Source organism: Cyrtonyx montezumae, unplaced genomic scaffold, assembly GCF_038088225.1.
Source record: "Cyrtonyx montezumae isolate F1298 unplaced genomic scaffold, pur_monq_1.0 scaffold_1, whole genome shotgun sequence".
Taxonomy (NCBI): Eukaryota; Metazoa; Chordata; class Aves; order Galliformes; family Odontophoridae; genus Cyrtonyx; species Cyrtonyx montezumae.
The window spans coordinates 7,359,216-7,377,799 of record NW_027071825.1 but is presented as its reverse complement, the minus strand read 5'-3'; the positions used below and the strand labels follow the sequence as shown (position 1 = coordinate 7,377,799).

Here is an 18,584-nt window from a genome sequence, read left to right as displayed (position 1 = left end):
AGTATCTGTAGAAGACCGTTTGTTTGTCTGTGGTTGTAAAAAGAATCTTTACAAATGTCTTCTAATAGAGACAGACCACGAACTTGTGCATCTTGACAGCTCTATCCAAATAACTGATCAGTACTAACTCCAGAGAAAATATATTTACAGAGTCAAGGAATGGTAAAACAAGGAACTACATCTGGAAGTAGTAAAGAAAAACCTTAAATATGCTAGGAAATAGTTCCAACACTGGAAGTCACTTAGACAAAGGAATACGTTGCTAGTCGAGAATGCATGAGGCAACACTACAGAGAGGTGCTTCAGAGATGAATTTTGAATTTTATCATAACAACACTATTTGGCTGTGTCATCAAGAGCATTAAAACCCATGCTGATACAAAGAACCTGAAATCTCATAATCCAAAACCCACGTCTGCATTTGGGCAGCAACAGAGCATTCAGTGAATGCACAGAGCAAGTGATTAGGAGCTAGACTGCTGCTGAAATACAGGAAACAGACCCTGTGTCAAGGAAACGTCATTGTCCCAGTAGTCACAGTGTCCCAGGAATTAGCCAGTATGGACTTTTTCTGATTTAATCTTTTAAACTTTATTCCGCACTTACAAGTCAAATAAAACTATGCATAACTGAAATAGAACAGAGAACAGATACAGAAATGTCTTTAAAACCAACCAGCAAGGGCAAATAAGAATGGCAAGCAGAAGAATAAACTTTTAACTCAAAGACTGACCCAAGCACACAACCAGCTAATCTCCTTAGAGGTGGAAAGGAGGCATTCTGAGGAGCAAAGACAGAGATGAGGGACTGAAAGTCCACTATAACCACCAATTCAATCTTTTTTAAAAAAGAAACAAAAAGATTTTTGTCCGTTCAAGCTACAACAACAAAACCCTGTTGCAAGAGATGCAACATCTGTACTTATAGTTTTGTCTATGTGGCTTCCATATACGTCATTTTTATTTCTGAAATGAACTTTTAGTTAAGACAACAACCAAGGAGAAACCTCCCTGAGCAGTTGCTGAGGTAAAACTGCTTTGTCCTGCCTCCCATTTTCATCCAAAACTACTTCAGGAATAATGAGCAGTCACAACATATGATACTTCTAAAAGTGATGGAGTAATCTGACCCACTTTAAACCAGATTAAATCTCCTATGAGCTTTTAGGATGTAAAGCACTGTAACTCTACTGATGTCAGCAGAGTACATACAATATCGAGCTGAGGTCACCCTATGTCAACCAACCTGGGTTACTCAGGTATTCTGGTGGTGTGTTAGAGAGCTCTCATTAAAAGCCCAAGGCCTTTCTCATCCAAAACTGCTTGGAGACTTCTGTTGCCTTCCACAATTCAGCAGGGAACAACATTCTACCCAAAGATAAAAGTTAAGAATTCTGACTTCTCTATCTTGATTGTATAGATGTGAACTAACAACACAAGAATGTCCATTTGGGTCAGCCATGAGGCCTTCATTCTGCTGATGAGACTCCTGGGTTTTTCTAGCTTCACTTTGAATTTCAGATATTTGAAGGAACATTTTTTCCCTCAAAATGCAGATAATTATATGAGCATTGTTTCTGTCTATGGAAAGCATTTTCCAAAAATAGCTCTAATATCTTGCCCATCTTGCATGCACACAATGGACCGCACTGATTGTGTTTGAGGCCCCAGACAAGACCTGCCTCCTGCTAAGCCATCCACCATGCAAGCACATCCCTTGTAAGCCTGGAGTACTGCTCATAGATGCCATGGGATCTAGGTGGCCTAACACATGAATCATGTGAGGCACACCCTATATACACAAGCAGGAGAGGAAAAAGTGGAGGGCATATAGCTGCTTTGGCTGCTGATATTCAGAGCCCACCAAGAAAAGGCATCAACTCCTACTACAACATTTTTACATACTTCAAGTTGGATTTTCTTGGATTCCGTGTACTGCTGTTATCGATGGCACCCCCTGCATTTGGACAAATTGACATTATCCAAACTAGCTAAAAATACCACCCTTCCTCCTCTGTCATACACTTGGACATCATTTACACACGCTCTTAGAGTACGACGATTCACATTACAAACTCACAAGGCAGATCTCTCCCCTTACAGAGGTCCTGTTCAGGGATGTTTGTGAAACTGGTGGGAGGAACCTGGCCAGCTCCAAGGCAGATGAGCTCCTGTTAAGAAACTAGATAGCAAGACCAAGGGCACACTCTGCCACTGATCCTAAATGTGGTGGGAAGTCAGGAGGCTTCAGACAAGAGTAAAGGCACATTTGCTGAAATTAAAACAGTATTTTTACTGTTTTGATAAGAACGATGGATGATAAAAGGTCTTGGAAGGCATTTACTGTTTCATAGTGAAGTGCTGCTAAAGCAGGCATGGCAAAAGACTATAACCCTGTAAACACATGTTGTATATTAGATTCCAATCTGGCAGCTTGCCTTATTTTATTATTTTTTTTTAAGCTCCAGCAAGTTCCAAATACACTTCCATGTTTGTGTTCCAGCAAACAAGAGAAAGGCAAAATGCTCGAGTGATGGAGACCCTGGAGTGCACTGGACTATAAATCAGCAAAAATAGAAAACCCCCGTAAGTGTTGGCACATCAGACAGAAGAATGACAAGAATATCAGCAAATTCTTTCTTCTGTCCATATCTCCAGTTTGCACTTTTTCCAGTGTGTACTTTACAGCTGCTGAGATCTGTAAAAATAACTATGCTCTATTGTAAGTATCAACACAGACAGAGGTAACAAGGGAGCACCTTTGCAGGCAAGTTTGCTACTTCTGAACTACCCACCAGAAAAGCATCCCATAAAACATTCTCTCACAGAATCACAGAGTTGTAGGGGTTGGAAGGATCTAGAGATTATGTAGTCCAACCCTCCAACCCAAGATCTCCCCTCAGTAACAACTAGTCTCAGTTTCTGTAAGCACAGATGAAGAAACTCTTCTGAGAGACGTTTTAGATTCCTTGGGACTGAGAACTCTGGTTCACATAAACAAATACTGTTACAAGAGGCAAAGTTGATAAGGAATTAGTCAAGGAATGTATATCACAAATAAGCAATTTGATAATTAATGGAGTTGACAGGCACTTTCTAATAATACACAAAGATACGCAAATTGAATTCTTTCATATGCAAACTGATCCAAAAGCAGTGTCATTTTTAACCCATTTTATACCTAATCGTTCAGATGGAGGAAGCACACTTTTTTTTTTTTTCTTTTTTGCTCTTGGGTATTAATCTTGACCTCCTAAAACCTGATTATCAGGAAATAAATCCTCTGCACTTGGTATTCTTGAAGACAACCAGCCCACAGATGTTTTGTACAGCATGATGTTTTTCTTAAAGATCATCTAAAGAACGAACTTGTGATTACTTCCTAGGCATTTATTACTTCTTTTATGTCCCACAGCATAAATGCAGCAGCTTTACTCTTAATAAAGAACTGAGAGCTTAGTTGCATGTGTTGAGGGAATTTCTGGATAAATTCTCCTGGCTAATACAGGATTGCTTTTTCTACTGGCTTCCAGAGACACCAGTCCACCCCTCCCTACAAGTACAGCTGTGGAAACTAAAATTGCTCAGTAAGGTCCTGAGCAAAGTACTGTCCAATCTGGTGGGAGGTGAAAACGATTCAGTATGTTTGGAAGATACTATAACATTTTGAACTGCACAGAGAAAAGGAGAAGTACTGCAACTGCTCCCATACTGGAATGAGATACTCAATACTTCCTCAGTACAGAGCAGGTTGAGAGATGAAGGCTAGATATGCTTCACTTACACGTTTATTCCTCTTACAATCAGACAATAGGCACCTAACTCATCTTGCTTATGACCTCATACACAAGGCAATATGAAAATAGCATAAAGGTTGCCCCTACAGCAACCACCTATGGAAGTAAGATTTGGTCACTCTCTCCTTATCCATGCTCCCATTCCACTCCTTTAATGAGGAGATGAAAAGACAGACCACACTGCCTGCATTCTAGGGCTATATGCAAGCATGTTGTTTGCAGTCACATTCAAGCTATAAGCAATTGCAAAATACCTACTGAGAGACCTCAGCTCTCCAGCAAGAGGCTGATGAGCCTTGAGGTGTTTCAGGCCATTACCCTGACCAGACAATAGCTGAAAGCAGATGCCAAGGGCAGAATGCATTAAATATATCCCCTACTAACCAGACAATAGCTGAAAGCAGATGCCAAGGGCAGAATGCATTAAATATATCCCCTACTAAATTCCTTGTAGACGGGGCGCAACACTGCCTGCTGGCAACACAGCAGCAGGACAACTTGTTATGGCCAGCCAGACATCAAACAACACACTGCTGAGCGCTAACTGCCTCCTACCCCAGCCACAGCTGCCTTTGAAGAAAGGTGCAATGACTTCTGCATGGACGTACACACCGAATTAAGTCTTGTAAAGCACGTGAGAACAAGAGCTGTCATCAAAATGTACTGAACAATTATGGGTTAAAGGTTGAACTATTATTACTTTGTGCCCTTCCATTCCCCTCCCTTCCATGGTGGGAAGAAAAAGGGGGATCATTCATTTGTATTCCAGCACTTCATTAATGTTTATAAGAGAATCCAAACATGCAAGCAAAACAAGGACTAAACACTCGCGCCAGACGTGTGATGCGATAAATGTCACTGGAGCAAATATTTAGATCTGTTTACAGAGAGACCTATTAAGTCCTTTTTGAAAAGCTGTGCAGTGTTGTGGCTTGGTCTCTGACTAGCAGCTCCAGCGTAAACAAATGGAAGATGGCTAAGTCACTCTCTCATGTTGTTATGACATGTGGAAACCTAAGGAGATTGGGAAAAGCCAACTGGCTGCCCCACTGCGATGTCTAACAACAAAGTCCTCTTGTTGAACGATGGCAGGACATGCAAAGTGGAACTGCTGAGTTCTCCAGCTTGTGCCAGAATCTAGGGATTTTCAACACAATAAGCCTTCAACAAAAGTTGTTGCAACACAGATTTCCTTGGTTCATTGCTAATGACGCAATTCTGTGGTGTCTGCCATTGTTAAAAAGCTTTTGAATTTGAGAAAATCTATTTCTGTAGGAATTAAAATGAGTTGTAAAGATAGGTGGAGGTGGTTTGTTTGTCAAGGGATGTAGATGAGACCCAAAATCTCCTGCCTGAAGAACTCAGAGGCTCTGGAGACAGCAATTCTGTAGGTGGCCCCTTCACACCAATATTTCATTGACTCTAGTCTCACCACATACAAGTACTTCTTTATTTCTAAGAGAATTAAATAAGTTGAAAGGGATAAAAGGAATTTATAGATGCAAAAACCAGTGTTACCACAAGGCATAACAATAATGGGAAGTTTCAGCTTCTAAGGTCATGACTGTTTCCAACTAGTTACATAGGTCTATAGACATAAAATTGTCCTATATGTATATATTAAAGATTATGGTTCCTGGATTCTGCTGAGGGAAGTTTTCATAAGTTTCATCCAGAACTCAGCTTACTTTCTTTCCATTCTGAAGGAACCAGAGCTCCAACCATACAGATGCAGGGGACTCTATGTAGTGATCTCTGCCAGTGCTGGCTGAACAAGGCAAGGGATAGCTGAAGAACAACACTTCAGTTTGAAAGCACATCCTTTCCTCCCTTGACTGGCAAGGATGCTGGAATATAAGCCGTTAGTTGTTAAGCTTGTTTTTCTCTTAAAAACTGTAAGAAAGCTCTGCTGATTTGGTGTGCTGGAAGAACAGGAAAATGCATGCTATCAACCAATCTAAACAGAAAATAAACACTGGTTGTCCCTGCTGTGTAAAAGGAATCAATGTTTTCAGGCTTAAACTTCCAAGAGAATTTTTTTTTTGTCCTAGATGATCTTTTCTTTTTAATTATAATCCCTGACTAATTCTTGCAGAAATGCAGGACAATTTAGTGGCTTAGTCTCAAACCACGATCCTTTCCACAAGGCTACATTCTCCTGTATTCCCTCCTCTTGGTATGTTCTTCTGCTCTTTGTATGTTAGACTTGTTACAGATGCCAAGCCTTAAAACCTCCTCAGTAGCACACAGAACATCCACAGGAAAAAGAGAGAGGAATCCTTTCCTCTATTTTTGTTTAGCTAGAATCATAGAATCACAAGGTTGGAAAGGACCTGCTAGACCATCTTGTCCAACTATCCACCCATTACTGTTATTACCACAAGCTACTAAACCACATCTTGTAGCTCCTACAAGAGCTACTTCCTTCTCTTTAGCTTTAGAGCTAACTCTCGCGATTATTTATATTGTATGACCTTGAGATAGATGGCATTTGGCAGTCTGCTGGATAACTTTATGCTTCAAATCAAACGTTTTCAATTTCTTCCACCAACAATGGGAATAATTCCTGAATGTCTTTTTTAGGGTACTTCTTCCCATCTCTTTGCCTGTCACAGAACTCTTTGTTAACTACGTCAGGGCTGGTGAACTTTAGCTTGACTTTCTTGTTAGATGTGACTACCAAGTGGTGTGTGTGGTTTTCTTCTGTGGTTTGGTGTGTGTGTTTTTTCTCTTTGTCCCAGAGTGTCTGCACTGCTGGTATTAAAGCTGCAATTGTTCTATAAAAAGCACAAATCACTTGAACGATCTGCCAAAGGCTTTATCTCTGAACAATCTTCGTCTGTACTTGCTTTGCCGTTAACCAGTTTTGACTCTCTCCATAATGGCTGGAGTTGCTTTGCTTTAACTGATACATATCAAAGAGAACTGCTAAAATTAACTGCTCATGAACTATGTCCAGGATGTTAGATTAACTCATCTAGAATCCTTCAGTGAACGATCTGATTTACGATGTGTTATGACATTGTTACTTGATGTGTTGCACAACTCAATTTTTAAAAAATGAAGAGCGCTCCATTAATAAGAGATAAATCTTTCCAGTGTAATTCAAATGAATCTGCAACAGCTTTAGACAGAGCCTGATAAGAGATCTTGTGTGGGTTTTGGTGATTGTGTTTTGCATTCCTACAGATATCTTCCACTGAGATCTCTTTGTCAGTAATGACAAAATCCATCCAAAATATGCCAAAATATGACACCTTTTAGGAGATTATAGCTCTTTGTACTTCCCAAAACACAAAAGGGTATTACAAGCAGTTCTCAGCTACTCATACTTCAGAAGGTTTGAGAACATACATCAAGTACTGAACTCAGCACCAAACTACACTTCCTTTAAACTTTAAATCCATAATTTGCTGAAGAAGTTACACGCATAAGTCCCTTGCAAAGTTGGCCAGCCACAGTTAACACACAGCAAATGCTCATCGCAAGGATGGGGGAAAATCAGGAAAAAAAAAATCCTTAATGCATGTAGATATAAATAGAGAATTTTCAAAAGCAAGTACTATTCCATTACTGGAACATGAACCACTGTAACAGCCGACTTTAAGTTATTGGATTTCTAAAGTGTGTTTCAGATACATACATGTTGAAGGCTCAGGTCTCTCTGGATACCCAGCTTCAACAAAAATGCCTTTGAAAGTGAGCTGAATTATATACTGTACAGTATGTCTCATTTCACAGCCAAGCCACTTGAGTTAATAAAGAAAATCCTCCCTGGCCTCACACAATTAGCTGAGTAAAAAGCTAGTCAGCACAAGCCTGCATACAGCCATAAGCCACTCCATAAAGTCAAATACTGTTTCACTCCTGCGAATGCCTGCTGCTTTGACCCTCTGAAATTCACCTCACTACTGAAAGGACGAGATTATTTTAGGACAGCATTATTTTAGGGCGGCGTTATTTTAGGATGGCATAACCTGGTTTCGTGGCTTGTTGTTCTGAGGTTTAAGCAAAGCAAATATCTTCCTGGTGTTCTGGAAATGGAAAGGAGAAATGACAGGAACTGAAATTCAGTTTGGTTGCAGCTGTCAACTAATAGAGCATCTTGGCATTTGAAAACCTAGACATATTAGAACAAGTCTGGCCCTAACTTGGTACTGCTTGATTGATGCCTTAATAACTTATTTTCTTCAGTAAGCAAATAATGAGATTTTTTAAAGATGCTTTTTCTTACTTTTTCCTGTATTAATCAGGAAAGAAAATCATCACAAGGAAGAAAGGCTTTCTCTGCTCCTAACTCAACAAAAGCATTTTGCAACCCTCTAGCATACTTGCCCACTCTTCTTTATGTGGCATCTCAAAACTAAAACATCACCTGAGCTTGAAAACAAACAAGTTAGCATCCCAGTTGGATCCCAGTGGTCTTTTCTATGTCAAAACCAGCTCCTCAAGTGCTCTAAGCCCTAGCTCTTTTGCAAATAACACCATGATGTTTTTACCAGTGCTATAGAGTCAGTGGGACACACAAATTGAGATGCATCTCATCACAGCTCACTGCTGGAATAACATAAATCTCAGTGATTATTTCTAAAACTGAATCAATTCCATTCCAGAAATACAAAGACCTTCAAAAGTTGGGCACATTTCTCAAATCACCCTTTGCTCTCTCCCCCTCTGCTGACTCTGCAAACTCCCATAATGTGAGCATTTTGTCTCACATTTAAATAAATATTCCCCATCACTATTACACTGTCACCTGTAATAGGAAAAGCCTGCAAGAAATCAAAGGGAAGCAAAATTTGTGCGGTGGCAGAAAGTGTACAGAGAATAATCAGTCTTCATTGTGACTGTTAACAAAAGCGAGGGAGTCTAATGGAGACCTTGGATTTAATACAGTCTCTAAAATACTGAGGGGGTGCTTTCAAGACATAGAATCTCCTACTTTAAAGAAATATTTTCCCTGTGTTCCTCATAAGTTGACTTTTATTAAAATGGAAAGAGGTTTGAAAATAACTTGAAGGTTTCTGCTTCCTTTTTCTCATTCCTTGGCTCAGGAAGCGAGCTTAATGAATTTTGCCTTTCTCTACACAGGCAGCTCCTTCTCCGTTTTCTGAACTGGGGATATTTGTGTCTCCCAGTGGGTACCCTCATACAAGAACAGAGCAGAAGAAGCAAGTTTGATGAACCTGGGGAAAACATAAAGCATTCAGTGTTACTCCTTTAACTGTGTTGTTACGCTAGACTTTCTGAACAGTGTTCAGCAGTCTGAACTGGCATCTCAATGGACTCTGTGATTCTGCAGGGATACCCAAGCATGAAGAACCTCTGGACTGGAACTCGTTTGAAAAGCTCTGCAACTTCAGTGTTAACAGAGCCTAGGAAATGAAGAAATCAGAACTTTAGTTTTTGCAAATGACTCAGTATTACCCCAGGCTTCAAGGGATGCTCTGGAATGCATACAACACACAGGTTTTGGTTCATTCTAAGTGGTCTTTCACATCTAACACTCCTCCAATCCTAATTCTGAAGAAACCAATAATAAAACTCCCTTTTGACATCTGCGAGACTCTTCAGCCCTCAGTGTTGTTTCAGTGCCTGGACAGAGGTGATCAGCAGTGATTCACTGATAACAAAAGTAATTACAATATTTCAGGGATGATGATTTCCTCAGGCACAACTGCCCAATGGGATTCTATGTGCAATGAGAAATGGAGTGTCTAGGTCTATGACAAGTGACCCTCAGAGTGGAAAATCTAGGGTCTTTGATCTTATTCAAACTAAAAATATTTTTGCTAATGAGACTCCTCACATCGCACAACATCCATCCTAAGATGCTGAACACATGGCTTTAATTTACAGTTTTTAGCAACTTTCATTTATATTGTGCAAGAAGTCCTGAAATGACTTGCAGTAGAAGCTCTACCGATTCAAAACCCAAATGGCAAGCACTGCTGTTGGAACAGCCAGCGATTAAAGTAGCAGTCATCTGTGCTAATTCCTGCTCCAGCTTCTGACACAGGTATTAACCGTGTCACTTCTAATTCTCCACGCATTTAAATGACAGCTAGATCCGATAAACAATGACAGGAACACAAGACATGTGCTCTTAAACACTAGAGGAAGTAAATCCATGGAGACGAACAAGTTGCCATAATTACTACTTTTTTGGTGGGTGCAACCACTCACACATTTTAATTGCTTATCTGATCCTGGTCTGCAAAGCCTTGTTTCACTTCCAGTTCAAGAATCAGGATGTTCTATGAGAGTGGTGAGGTGCTGGAACAGGCTGCCATGAGAGGCTGTGGATACCCTGTCCCTGGAGGTGTTCAAAGCGAGATTGGATGGGGCCCTGGGCAACCTGGTCTAGTATTAAACAGGGAGGTTGGAGGCCCTGCCTGTGGCAGGGGGACTGGAGATTCATGATCCTTGAGGTCCCTTCCAACCCAAAGCATTCTGTGATGTTAAGCTCTAACAGCGATATCTGCAATTTTAAGCTCTGAAAGCACCAATTTAATTTCTGATGTCTCAAGCAAACTGAAACCCATAATTCTGAATGGGTTATAGAAAGAATATCAGATCCACAAATAGTTGCAATGTGCAGAAAAATACCTCAGAGACTTCCACCCATAGAGATTTCAAGAGGTTTAGAAAGATACTGAAGCTCTGTGTCTACTCCAGAGTGCTTTCTGTGGATTTTCAGTAAAGAATCATCTAGGATCTGAATGGTTTATCGGTTTGAAGCAGGAATTGGGGAGTGTGTGCGGGCATGAGGCAGATAAGTGTCCCTGCAAAAGAAGCTACATTAATGCTGACTCTTTAAAGATAAAAAACAAGTGCCAAAACACTCATCCTTGCTGAAAAAAAACTAAGGTTTCATACTGTCCTAAATGGTGCGTGCTCTGGGGAAGACATCCAAGCATGCAGGGAACTCCTTTGATAGGGCAAAAAGATGAAAGAAATCACATCAATTTAATCTGGTTCAGGCAGTAACTTTCTGATTACTTCTGCTTTTTACCTATCTCATCAACTCCTAATGACAGGGAAGAGATTAATATTTTTTTTCACTACAAGGCACAGCACCGCAGAAACATTTTATTTTACAGTATATCCCTCTGAAGTTCCCAAATATGCTTTGCCAGGAGCCCTGACACTGATCTCTGTTTCTGCAGGAGAGCAAGGTGAAAGAGTGCCCTTGCTTAAGATCCTTTCTAGCCTTTTCAATACAGGAACCTCTGACTAGCCTGAATGATGTGGGCTGGCTTTATAACGTGGATTGCTACTCACCAGGGAGCTGAGGGGAGGCTGTTAAAGACTTTCTGAGGACTGTAGGTTGAACTATACTTCAAGTTGAGGTTTTTAAGGTCAATGGTTCGTTCTGTTTATGAAGTAAAGCACTCGAGGCCCGCTGCAGGATCCTGACTCTCTTGCAAGAGCATCAGAGACCAAAAGAAGATAAGAAACAAAGAGAAAATCATTCTGGGGGGAGTATCACTTTCTGAAGAGTGGTTTATACAGCAACCACTGGGGGATGGTTTGAAGGTGGCATAACACTCCAGGGAAGATCTCATACGGATTTGAAAGCAGCAATAGTACTTGAGGACAGAAATGAATTGGAGCCATCTATCCTCTAATCTTCCTCCCTGAGCAGTGCTGGGGAGTGAATCTCCACCAGGGAGCAAAATGTGCCTGGGTTTGCTCATGGGAGGCAGGTACCACTGTCTTAGGCTCAGATCTTACCAAGGGAGGTGTGAAGTATCAGAGGGAAAGGAGGAGCTCATACCTCACCTGTTTCATATACACCGCTTGCAGTTAGACACACTATAAACACAGCAGATGAATTGCCAGCTGCCCCTCAAGCCATCATTAACTGACTGGCTATTTTCTTAACAGGCATCAAAAGCCAGGGTGAGCCTTTCAAGTGAGCTATGGCGAAGAAGCACACAGGCCGTACAGAGCAGCATGTACAGTCAGTTATACCTATAAAACACCAGCCACTGATCCCTTCAGGTGTTACTGCAACTACTGTAATTTTAATACCTGCACAGTTTCACCCTCAACAGTTCCCTGGCACAGACGTGAAGCAGCTCCATTAGCACTCTCAGGGAGCTAATGGAAGGATTTCTATTTCTGCCGTATGAAGTTCTGCTCCACGGATAACTTAAGTGGGGAATTCTTTTTTTAAGCCGAGGTTGGGGTGGGAGGTGATAGTATGATTGAAACCAGCAAGCTGAAAATTACATGAACACGTGAATAAGGCAAACCCTTAACAACATTTCTTCTGACGACATGCACAAAGCTAAACAGATGATACTAACTCATTTTTTATGATTTTAATGAAGCCTGAAATTTTTCTAAAGTGAAAAGGCACTATTTCTACTAGGCAAAGGCCACTTTTCCTCCAAAAAATAAAAAATATTCCCTCAAATACATTACACAGACTGTCAAAAGTCAACAAGCTTTGAAACTGAGCCCTTTAATCTGGTTTGGAAAACTTGGAGCCTGGATCTTTCACTCATACAAACAGGCAAATTTCCCTTGAAGTTGGTTGTGCCAGTTCCTATCAGCTCAGAGAATCTCTGCTTTGGGATCACAGAAGTGTTTAATTTTTTTAAGGGGGCAAGGGAGATGGAATAGCAAGTCCTCAAGCCGTGGTCCTGACTATGCATCACTGTGCCATGCTGCTCTGCCATCAAAGGTCCAGTTTCAAGACTGCAGATCTGTCAGTGACCAAACTTGATGGACCACCCATTGCCCTTTTATTAAACAGCACTTGTTCCTCCTCTAATCCTATCACTAGAGTAATCAAAGCTGCCATGTCCCTGGGTTTGATGGAACAGCAGGACCTGGGAAATGAAGACTGATTTTGTTAACAAAGTAATTTCTGCCCCGTGAATTCTGTCTCATTGCTAGAAAGTAAGGAGACAGGGTTTATTTGTGCAGAGAATGAGGCGGTAAAGAAATGAAAGGGGAAGAATGGTGAAGTGTGAAGTTTAATCTGGCACAGTCTAAGATTTCTTTCTTTGAGGCTGTCCCTGATCCAATCAACGCCGGTTTGATATTTAACATCTCCCCCTGCAGTTTGAAATGATACTGGCCAGAGAATACTCAGAAAACCTGAGCAGAGGAGGAAGAGAAAAGGGGCTGCTCATGGCTCCCTTCTGCCCTAACAGCTCCCTGACAGTTCCTTCAGGATAGTCAGACTCCTACACAAAATACCCTGTACAAACCGTGGCATTAAAGGCATCTGGCACTAACTGCCTGCAGATTTTCTCTGTAGTGAGAACTTGCCATGGGATGGGAGAATTATTTTATTTTTAACTCTGAGGAAGAAACATCCACAACTTCTCAGCTGGGAATCCTGCCGTAGGGTACACTTCAAGCTCCAGCTACCACAGCCAGCTGCCCCAGGGCAGAGCGGTCTGGCTCCCAATGGGGACAAGATACCAGCTGAGGACACACAGTAGCTGAGTGATGAGTAGTTCCTGCAGCCCACGGCCCACCACCTGCCCTCTGCAAGCAGAAAGGCTGTCAGAGGACACACAAACCCGCTGCCTTCAGCATCCTTCTCACTCCAAAAGTGGTACACATCAGTGTGAGGAGATTTCTTTTCCCACCATAGACCTGTGCGAGGGTCCTAAAGAGGAGGAGGAATCTGGAGCATCTCCTAACCCAGCCCTCGAGGCCCACCTGTCCTGTCCTGGTGCTGGCTGCAGTGCCTCTGCCCAGGACCCCACAAAGACATGGCCCTGAATGAACTCCATCTGCCCCGCCATTAGCTTTTCTCAGTCCTGGGCCACTTTTTGGACTGTAAATAAGCATCTATGTGGTCAGATAGAAGAGTTGGCTACTGCTTCTTTGTGCACTTTTTAGCTTTTTCTGTCTTGCCTTCAATGAATCCCTGAAACTACTTCTACCACAAAGCAGCAAAATTTCAATCTGACCTACATCCGACCACAGTTCTGTTGTCAGGCTCCCAGGTGAGCTCTTTGCTGTGTGCCTTGCCACCAGCTGCACAATGCCCAGATTTGTGCCACCAGCAGCTGAAGAGTCACAGGGAAAAAGTAAGGATGCTCCAGGAGTGCGAGGATCCCACTCCTTTCCCAGTGTGCAGTGGGAAAACACAACAACAGGAGCAATGCAGGTTTGGGAAAGCAGCACAAAACTCTGAGCAAATAGTCCAGGGGGGGAGGAGAACAAAATCTCAAACTACAAAGTTTGGGGGCTTACAATAAAAAACAATGCACTGTGCTCTTTACCTGCAAGAGCTAGCTCTCCAGGAAGCAGCCAATTATATCAGCCACCTTAATCTTTTCATCCGGTTAAGACAATCAACATTTCAAAGCGACGCATAGAACGTTTCAAAGATCGTTCCTGGTCAAAAATGCAAGTGTATCCGCTTTCTTTCAGAGCAGATCAAAACCAAGTACCACACCGGGACCACTCCTAGATTTCCTCCTCCTCGCAGTATCAGATTAACAGATTCGGTGCATGTAGTCAGATTAAATATTTGCAGTAGCACAAAGCTGCCTTTGAGGGGAAGAAGTAAAAAAGCCTTTTTCTTTTCGAATTTGCTAAGGGCAAAAATACTGGACTTAGGGGATGGGGGGAACAAAAGCACTGACATGATTCAGCAAAGCTCCATTTTAAAACCTGAACTCTAAATACTGGAATTACAAGCAGTATTCCTGCAACAGTAATGCTGAAGACAGGTAAAAACTGCTGATGCCCTTAGCAGATTCGGGACTGTAATTTATCACAGCTGTTCCCATCAAACTGTGCAAACACCCTACATGACAAAAGCTGCTCAATTTCAGATTTCCATTTTAGTGTGTTTTAATTATGTGTTGCTTAAGGAAGGCTCTAAGACCTGGAATTAGGAGGTGAAACCTAGCAATAGCAATCCACTCCACTAAATTAGCACAGTAATACGCTGAGCAGTAGGACTGCCAGACAGTGTGATAACTTTACAAATTACTATTGTTAAACAACCAGCCAGGTGTCAGGATGCATGAAATCTAGAGGAAGCGAGAAAATAAATAACTGGGTTGTTTTGCTCAATTCTGTCTCGTGGTGTTCTGGTGGCCCTGTTCCCAGAGAAAGCTTCCATCTAGGAAAAATCCTACGGAACGCCGATGCACATAAGCAGCAATGTCAATTCTCTGCAGCAATTACAATGCCATTTTCTTTATCAACTCAAACTTTTTTTGCATCGATGGTCTCCTTTTATTTGCCTGCAGCACTCATACTTCAGCTGATTTTTTTTAGTCTACTCAAATGAAGGGGAAACTTTTGCTTCTGTTTAAAACACAGAAAATGAGAGAAAAACAAAGTTACTGTGAGAGCAGCAGTGAGTTTGATACTGTATCCCTTTTCCCGTCTTTCTCACTCATATAAAAAGAGTGCAATATGATTCATCTCTAAAAGGTTTTTAAGAGGTGCATCTTTAACCAAGTGCTTTCATGTGCCTGATTCTAACTTCCATTTCTGACCCATACAACCCCATGCTACTGGATGTTTGCAGTGGTTAATTATTTTTACCTCACCTTGAAGGAGTTCAACAGCAAGGGTAGGCACTTCCACCTTTCAAATAGAACAAAGCAGAACAAATTCTTTGTTTTGCATCTGTGCTAACTATTGTAAACATGCAGAGGGCTGTTCAGTTGTTTGTTTTTTTTTTTTTAAATCTTTGTTGTAATTACCCCAAAACTGTAGGCAACCAATCTTCTCCTATGTAGTCTACAGGCAGAGTTAGTCTTCTAGCTCAGAACATCACACGAATCATATGCAAGTGTAAAGTGGATTTGCTCCTCTTCAGACAGTCCCCACTACAGGGGAGAAGGCACTCTAAGGACATTTAATCACACCAAAGATCAGCCTTTTAATCCTCACTTGCACATCACCAAGAATTCTTTTGCTCAAACTAGGACGGTAAGATACATCTGGAAAGAGCTGATGTAAAATTAATGCTGAAAGGAAGGTTAAAAATGAAATACTGTAGCCGTAACTGACACCATTTTAAATTTCCTCTGGATTATTTGTTTTCTTCCACACACATTCATTTCCTGAATTTCTAGTAAATCTGATTTCGTATAAACAGTTTCACAAAGCAAAGTCAATAGCTGTGCCTGTGTTCCTGATTAATCCACTGAAATGAAATAGACCTCATGGCTTAGTATTTGGTTGTTTAAAGCTAAATCCACTGAAAGAATTCTGGAGTCCAGTTACACCAATAACTTTTGTTTCTTAACCTACATCCTTCTCTTTTTTCTGAACTTTACCTGGTTCTGAAACGAAAAAAGCTCATACAGACTGAGCTCTTAATTTCCCCCAGACCATGAGGACAACGTGAACCCATTTCTTCTGACCCACAGTAACTACTAAAAAGACGACCAACAGTTTGCACATACTTAAATCTATTTGAACAATTGTTGAATTTCTATTTCCATTGTTCATGCTTTATCCTCTCTGTGACAAGCACCACAGAGCTGCTTTATTTAAAAACAAACAAACAAAAAAGCACTTTTTACTCCACTCCACCAACTGAGGAGAGGCTTGGAAGCTTCCCTCACAAGTGACAAGCCAGCAGACACACTCATTCACACCCTGCACATTTGCCTCTAAAATAATACACATGGTAGACGCGCAGCACTCGCTGTCCACATCACAGCCTTTTTGCACACAGCACGATGGAGATCCAGCAGCAAATGCCCACGCTGCAACCCACCCCACCACAACAAGCTTCAGGTTCATCCCAGTAAAGCAACTGAAATAGGAGGAGAGTGGCTCCCACCTCCCAGATTAAGCCACGAGGCCCAGAAGCCACCTTACCTGGGAGAAGTTGAGCCCGTTCAGCGGGTGACACTGCTCCTCCACCCTCTCCACCGCACCCGTTGTCTTCTTCATCCTCTCGGCCTCCTGGGCGAGGTAGAGATCGAGCACTGGCACTCCTCGGGAGCGGATGTCGGTCTCTGTCAAGGAGTTCACCATCAGCATCACCCAGACGGGCCTCTTGCGCTCCCAGTTGCCGGCGATGGCGTTGAAGAGGTAGTCAGCATAGAGCCCTTTGCCCCGCTGGTCCGGGGTCATCCAGTGGGGCAGCATCAACTTGATGTAGTCCAGGTGGCGTTTAAGGCGGCGGTAGAGCTCACGGGGCAGCACGTCCTGCAGGTTCTCCCCGTGGGGCAGCATCTGGCAGCTGGCCAGCCCCGAGATGGTGTAAGGGTCGGTGAGATCCAGCTCAAAGTAGACGCTGGAGCTGGCTTGGAAAGCGGCCTTGGAGTTGTCGGGGATGAAGTCCCACACCCGCGTGTAGGGCACGTGGATGGTGCCGAAGAGATAGGCGGGGGGGTCACGGCGGACGGTCCAGAGGAAAGAGTTCAGCTCTCCTTGCTGGGCAGAAGGAAAGCAGAGGACAGTCAGTGGCAGAGGATCAGGAGGCAGCGCAACAAGAACGAGCAACCCACGAGTGGCACGGGACACCGGGAGTCCCTCCAGCACAGCCCCACGCACACAGAGCAACACGAGCACCCCGTACCCACGCTCCACACCCCCGTCCTCTTCCCCCCCCACACACAAACCAATACACCGCACCCCTCGCGCGAGGCACCCGCACACACCTGCGGGGCCACGCGCGTCCGCGGCGCCGCGTGTGGGGCAGCGTGTCTCCCCCGCGCCCCTCTCCCCCTCCCCCGGCTCACCGAGCGGGGCAGGTCGCACTGCCCCGTGTCCATCTGCTCCCGCCGGGCCGCGGCGTCGGGCAGGAACCCCCCGAAGACGAAGCAGATCAGCGTCAGGTTGAGTTGCATCCCGCTTCCTCTCGCTCTCCTCTCTCTCCTTCCCAGATGAGCCTTTTTGGATTTCTAGGATCTAATTTTTTTTTCCCTCCCCCTCCTCCTGCTCTTCCCCCTTTTTTTTTTCTTTTTTTTTTTTTTAGTTTTTTTTTTTTTTTTTCTTTCTTTTTTTTTTTTTTTTATTCAAACAAACTTTGCCAGTCCCATCTGCATCTGACAAGTGCAGGGGGAAGGACTGGCCGCCCCCTCCCTCCCATGCTCTCCCCCCTCCCGCCCTTCCCACCCCCACCCCCTCTGGCTCCGGGCTTGTCAGAGGCGCTGGATGCTTTGGGGAGGACGGTTCTCATCGCCAGCCTCCGCCATGCTTTGATTTTGCAGACTGGAGAAGCTCCCTTCCCGCCCCGCCGGTTCGGGAGGAGGAGGTTGGGAGGGAGCGGGTTGAAGAGGGAGGGGGGGGGTGCGGGAGGGGGGAGGCGGGAATGAGCCAAAATAATAATAATATTAATAATTAAAAAAAAAAAAAAAGAGAGAGAGAGAGAGAAAAAAATGAGAAAGAAAAATTCAGCTCGGCGGCAAAGAGAAGCGGAGAAGCTCCGAGCCCGGAGGACGCTGCTCGGCTCCGGGGAGGCCAAACTCGGGCTGCGGAGGAAAGTTTCGCGCAGCCGCCCCGGCCCGCCCGCGCCTCCCGCCGCCGCTCTGCCGGGCCGCCGCCAGGGGGCGATCGCTCCCCGGCGCAGCGGATGGAGGGGCGGCGGCGTTCCGCTCGCGGGACCTTCCTGCGAGGAGGGGACACCTCGAGCGGTGCAAGCCTGCATCTCACACTGCATCTCATCTGCAGAAGATGCCCAAGTGCTCTGTGAGACAACGTGAGGCCTTCAGCTGTGAGGCAGGGCGATTGCCCTCACCAGTGGCGTACATATCAAAGCACCCGGGGCAAGAATAAACAAATATCTTTGGCTCTGCGCTCATCTTTCATTAGCCAAAAGGCAGGTGTGGTT

The 18,584-nt window shown here is 43.5% G+C and overlaps 1 protein-coding gene across 1 annotated transcript in view; it reads right to left on the bottom strand.

Moving 5' to 3' along the window:
• Positions 1-17,696, bottom strand: part of TRABD2B (TraB domain containing 2B) — a 256,399-nt gene extending 238,703 nt beyond the window's left edge. Inside the window, exons 1-2 of the mRNA XM_065739292.1 lie at positions 17,494-17,696; positions 16,625-17,185 (exon numbers count right to left, since the gene is read on the bottom strand). Coding sequence (XP_065595364.1) covers positions 16,625-17,185; positions 17,494-17,601 — 669 coding nt within the window. The 5' untranslated portion in view covers positions 17,602-17,696. The remainder of the gene's footprint in view (positions 1-16,624; positions 17,186-17,493) is intronic.
• Between the last annotated feature and the right edge of the window lie 888 nt (positions 17,697-18,584).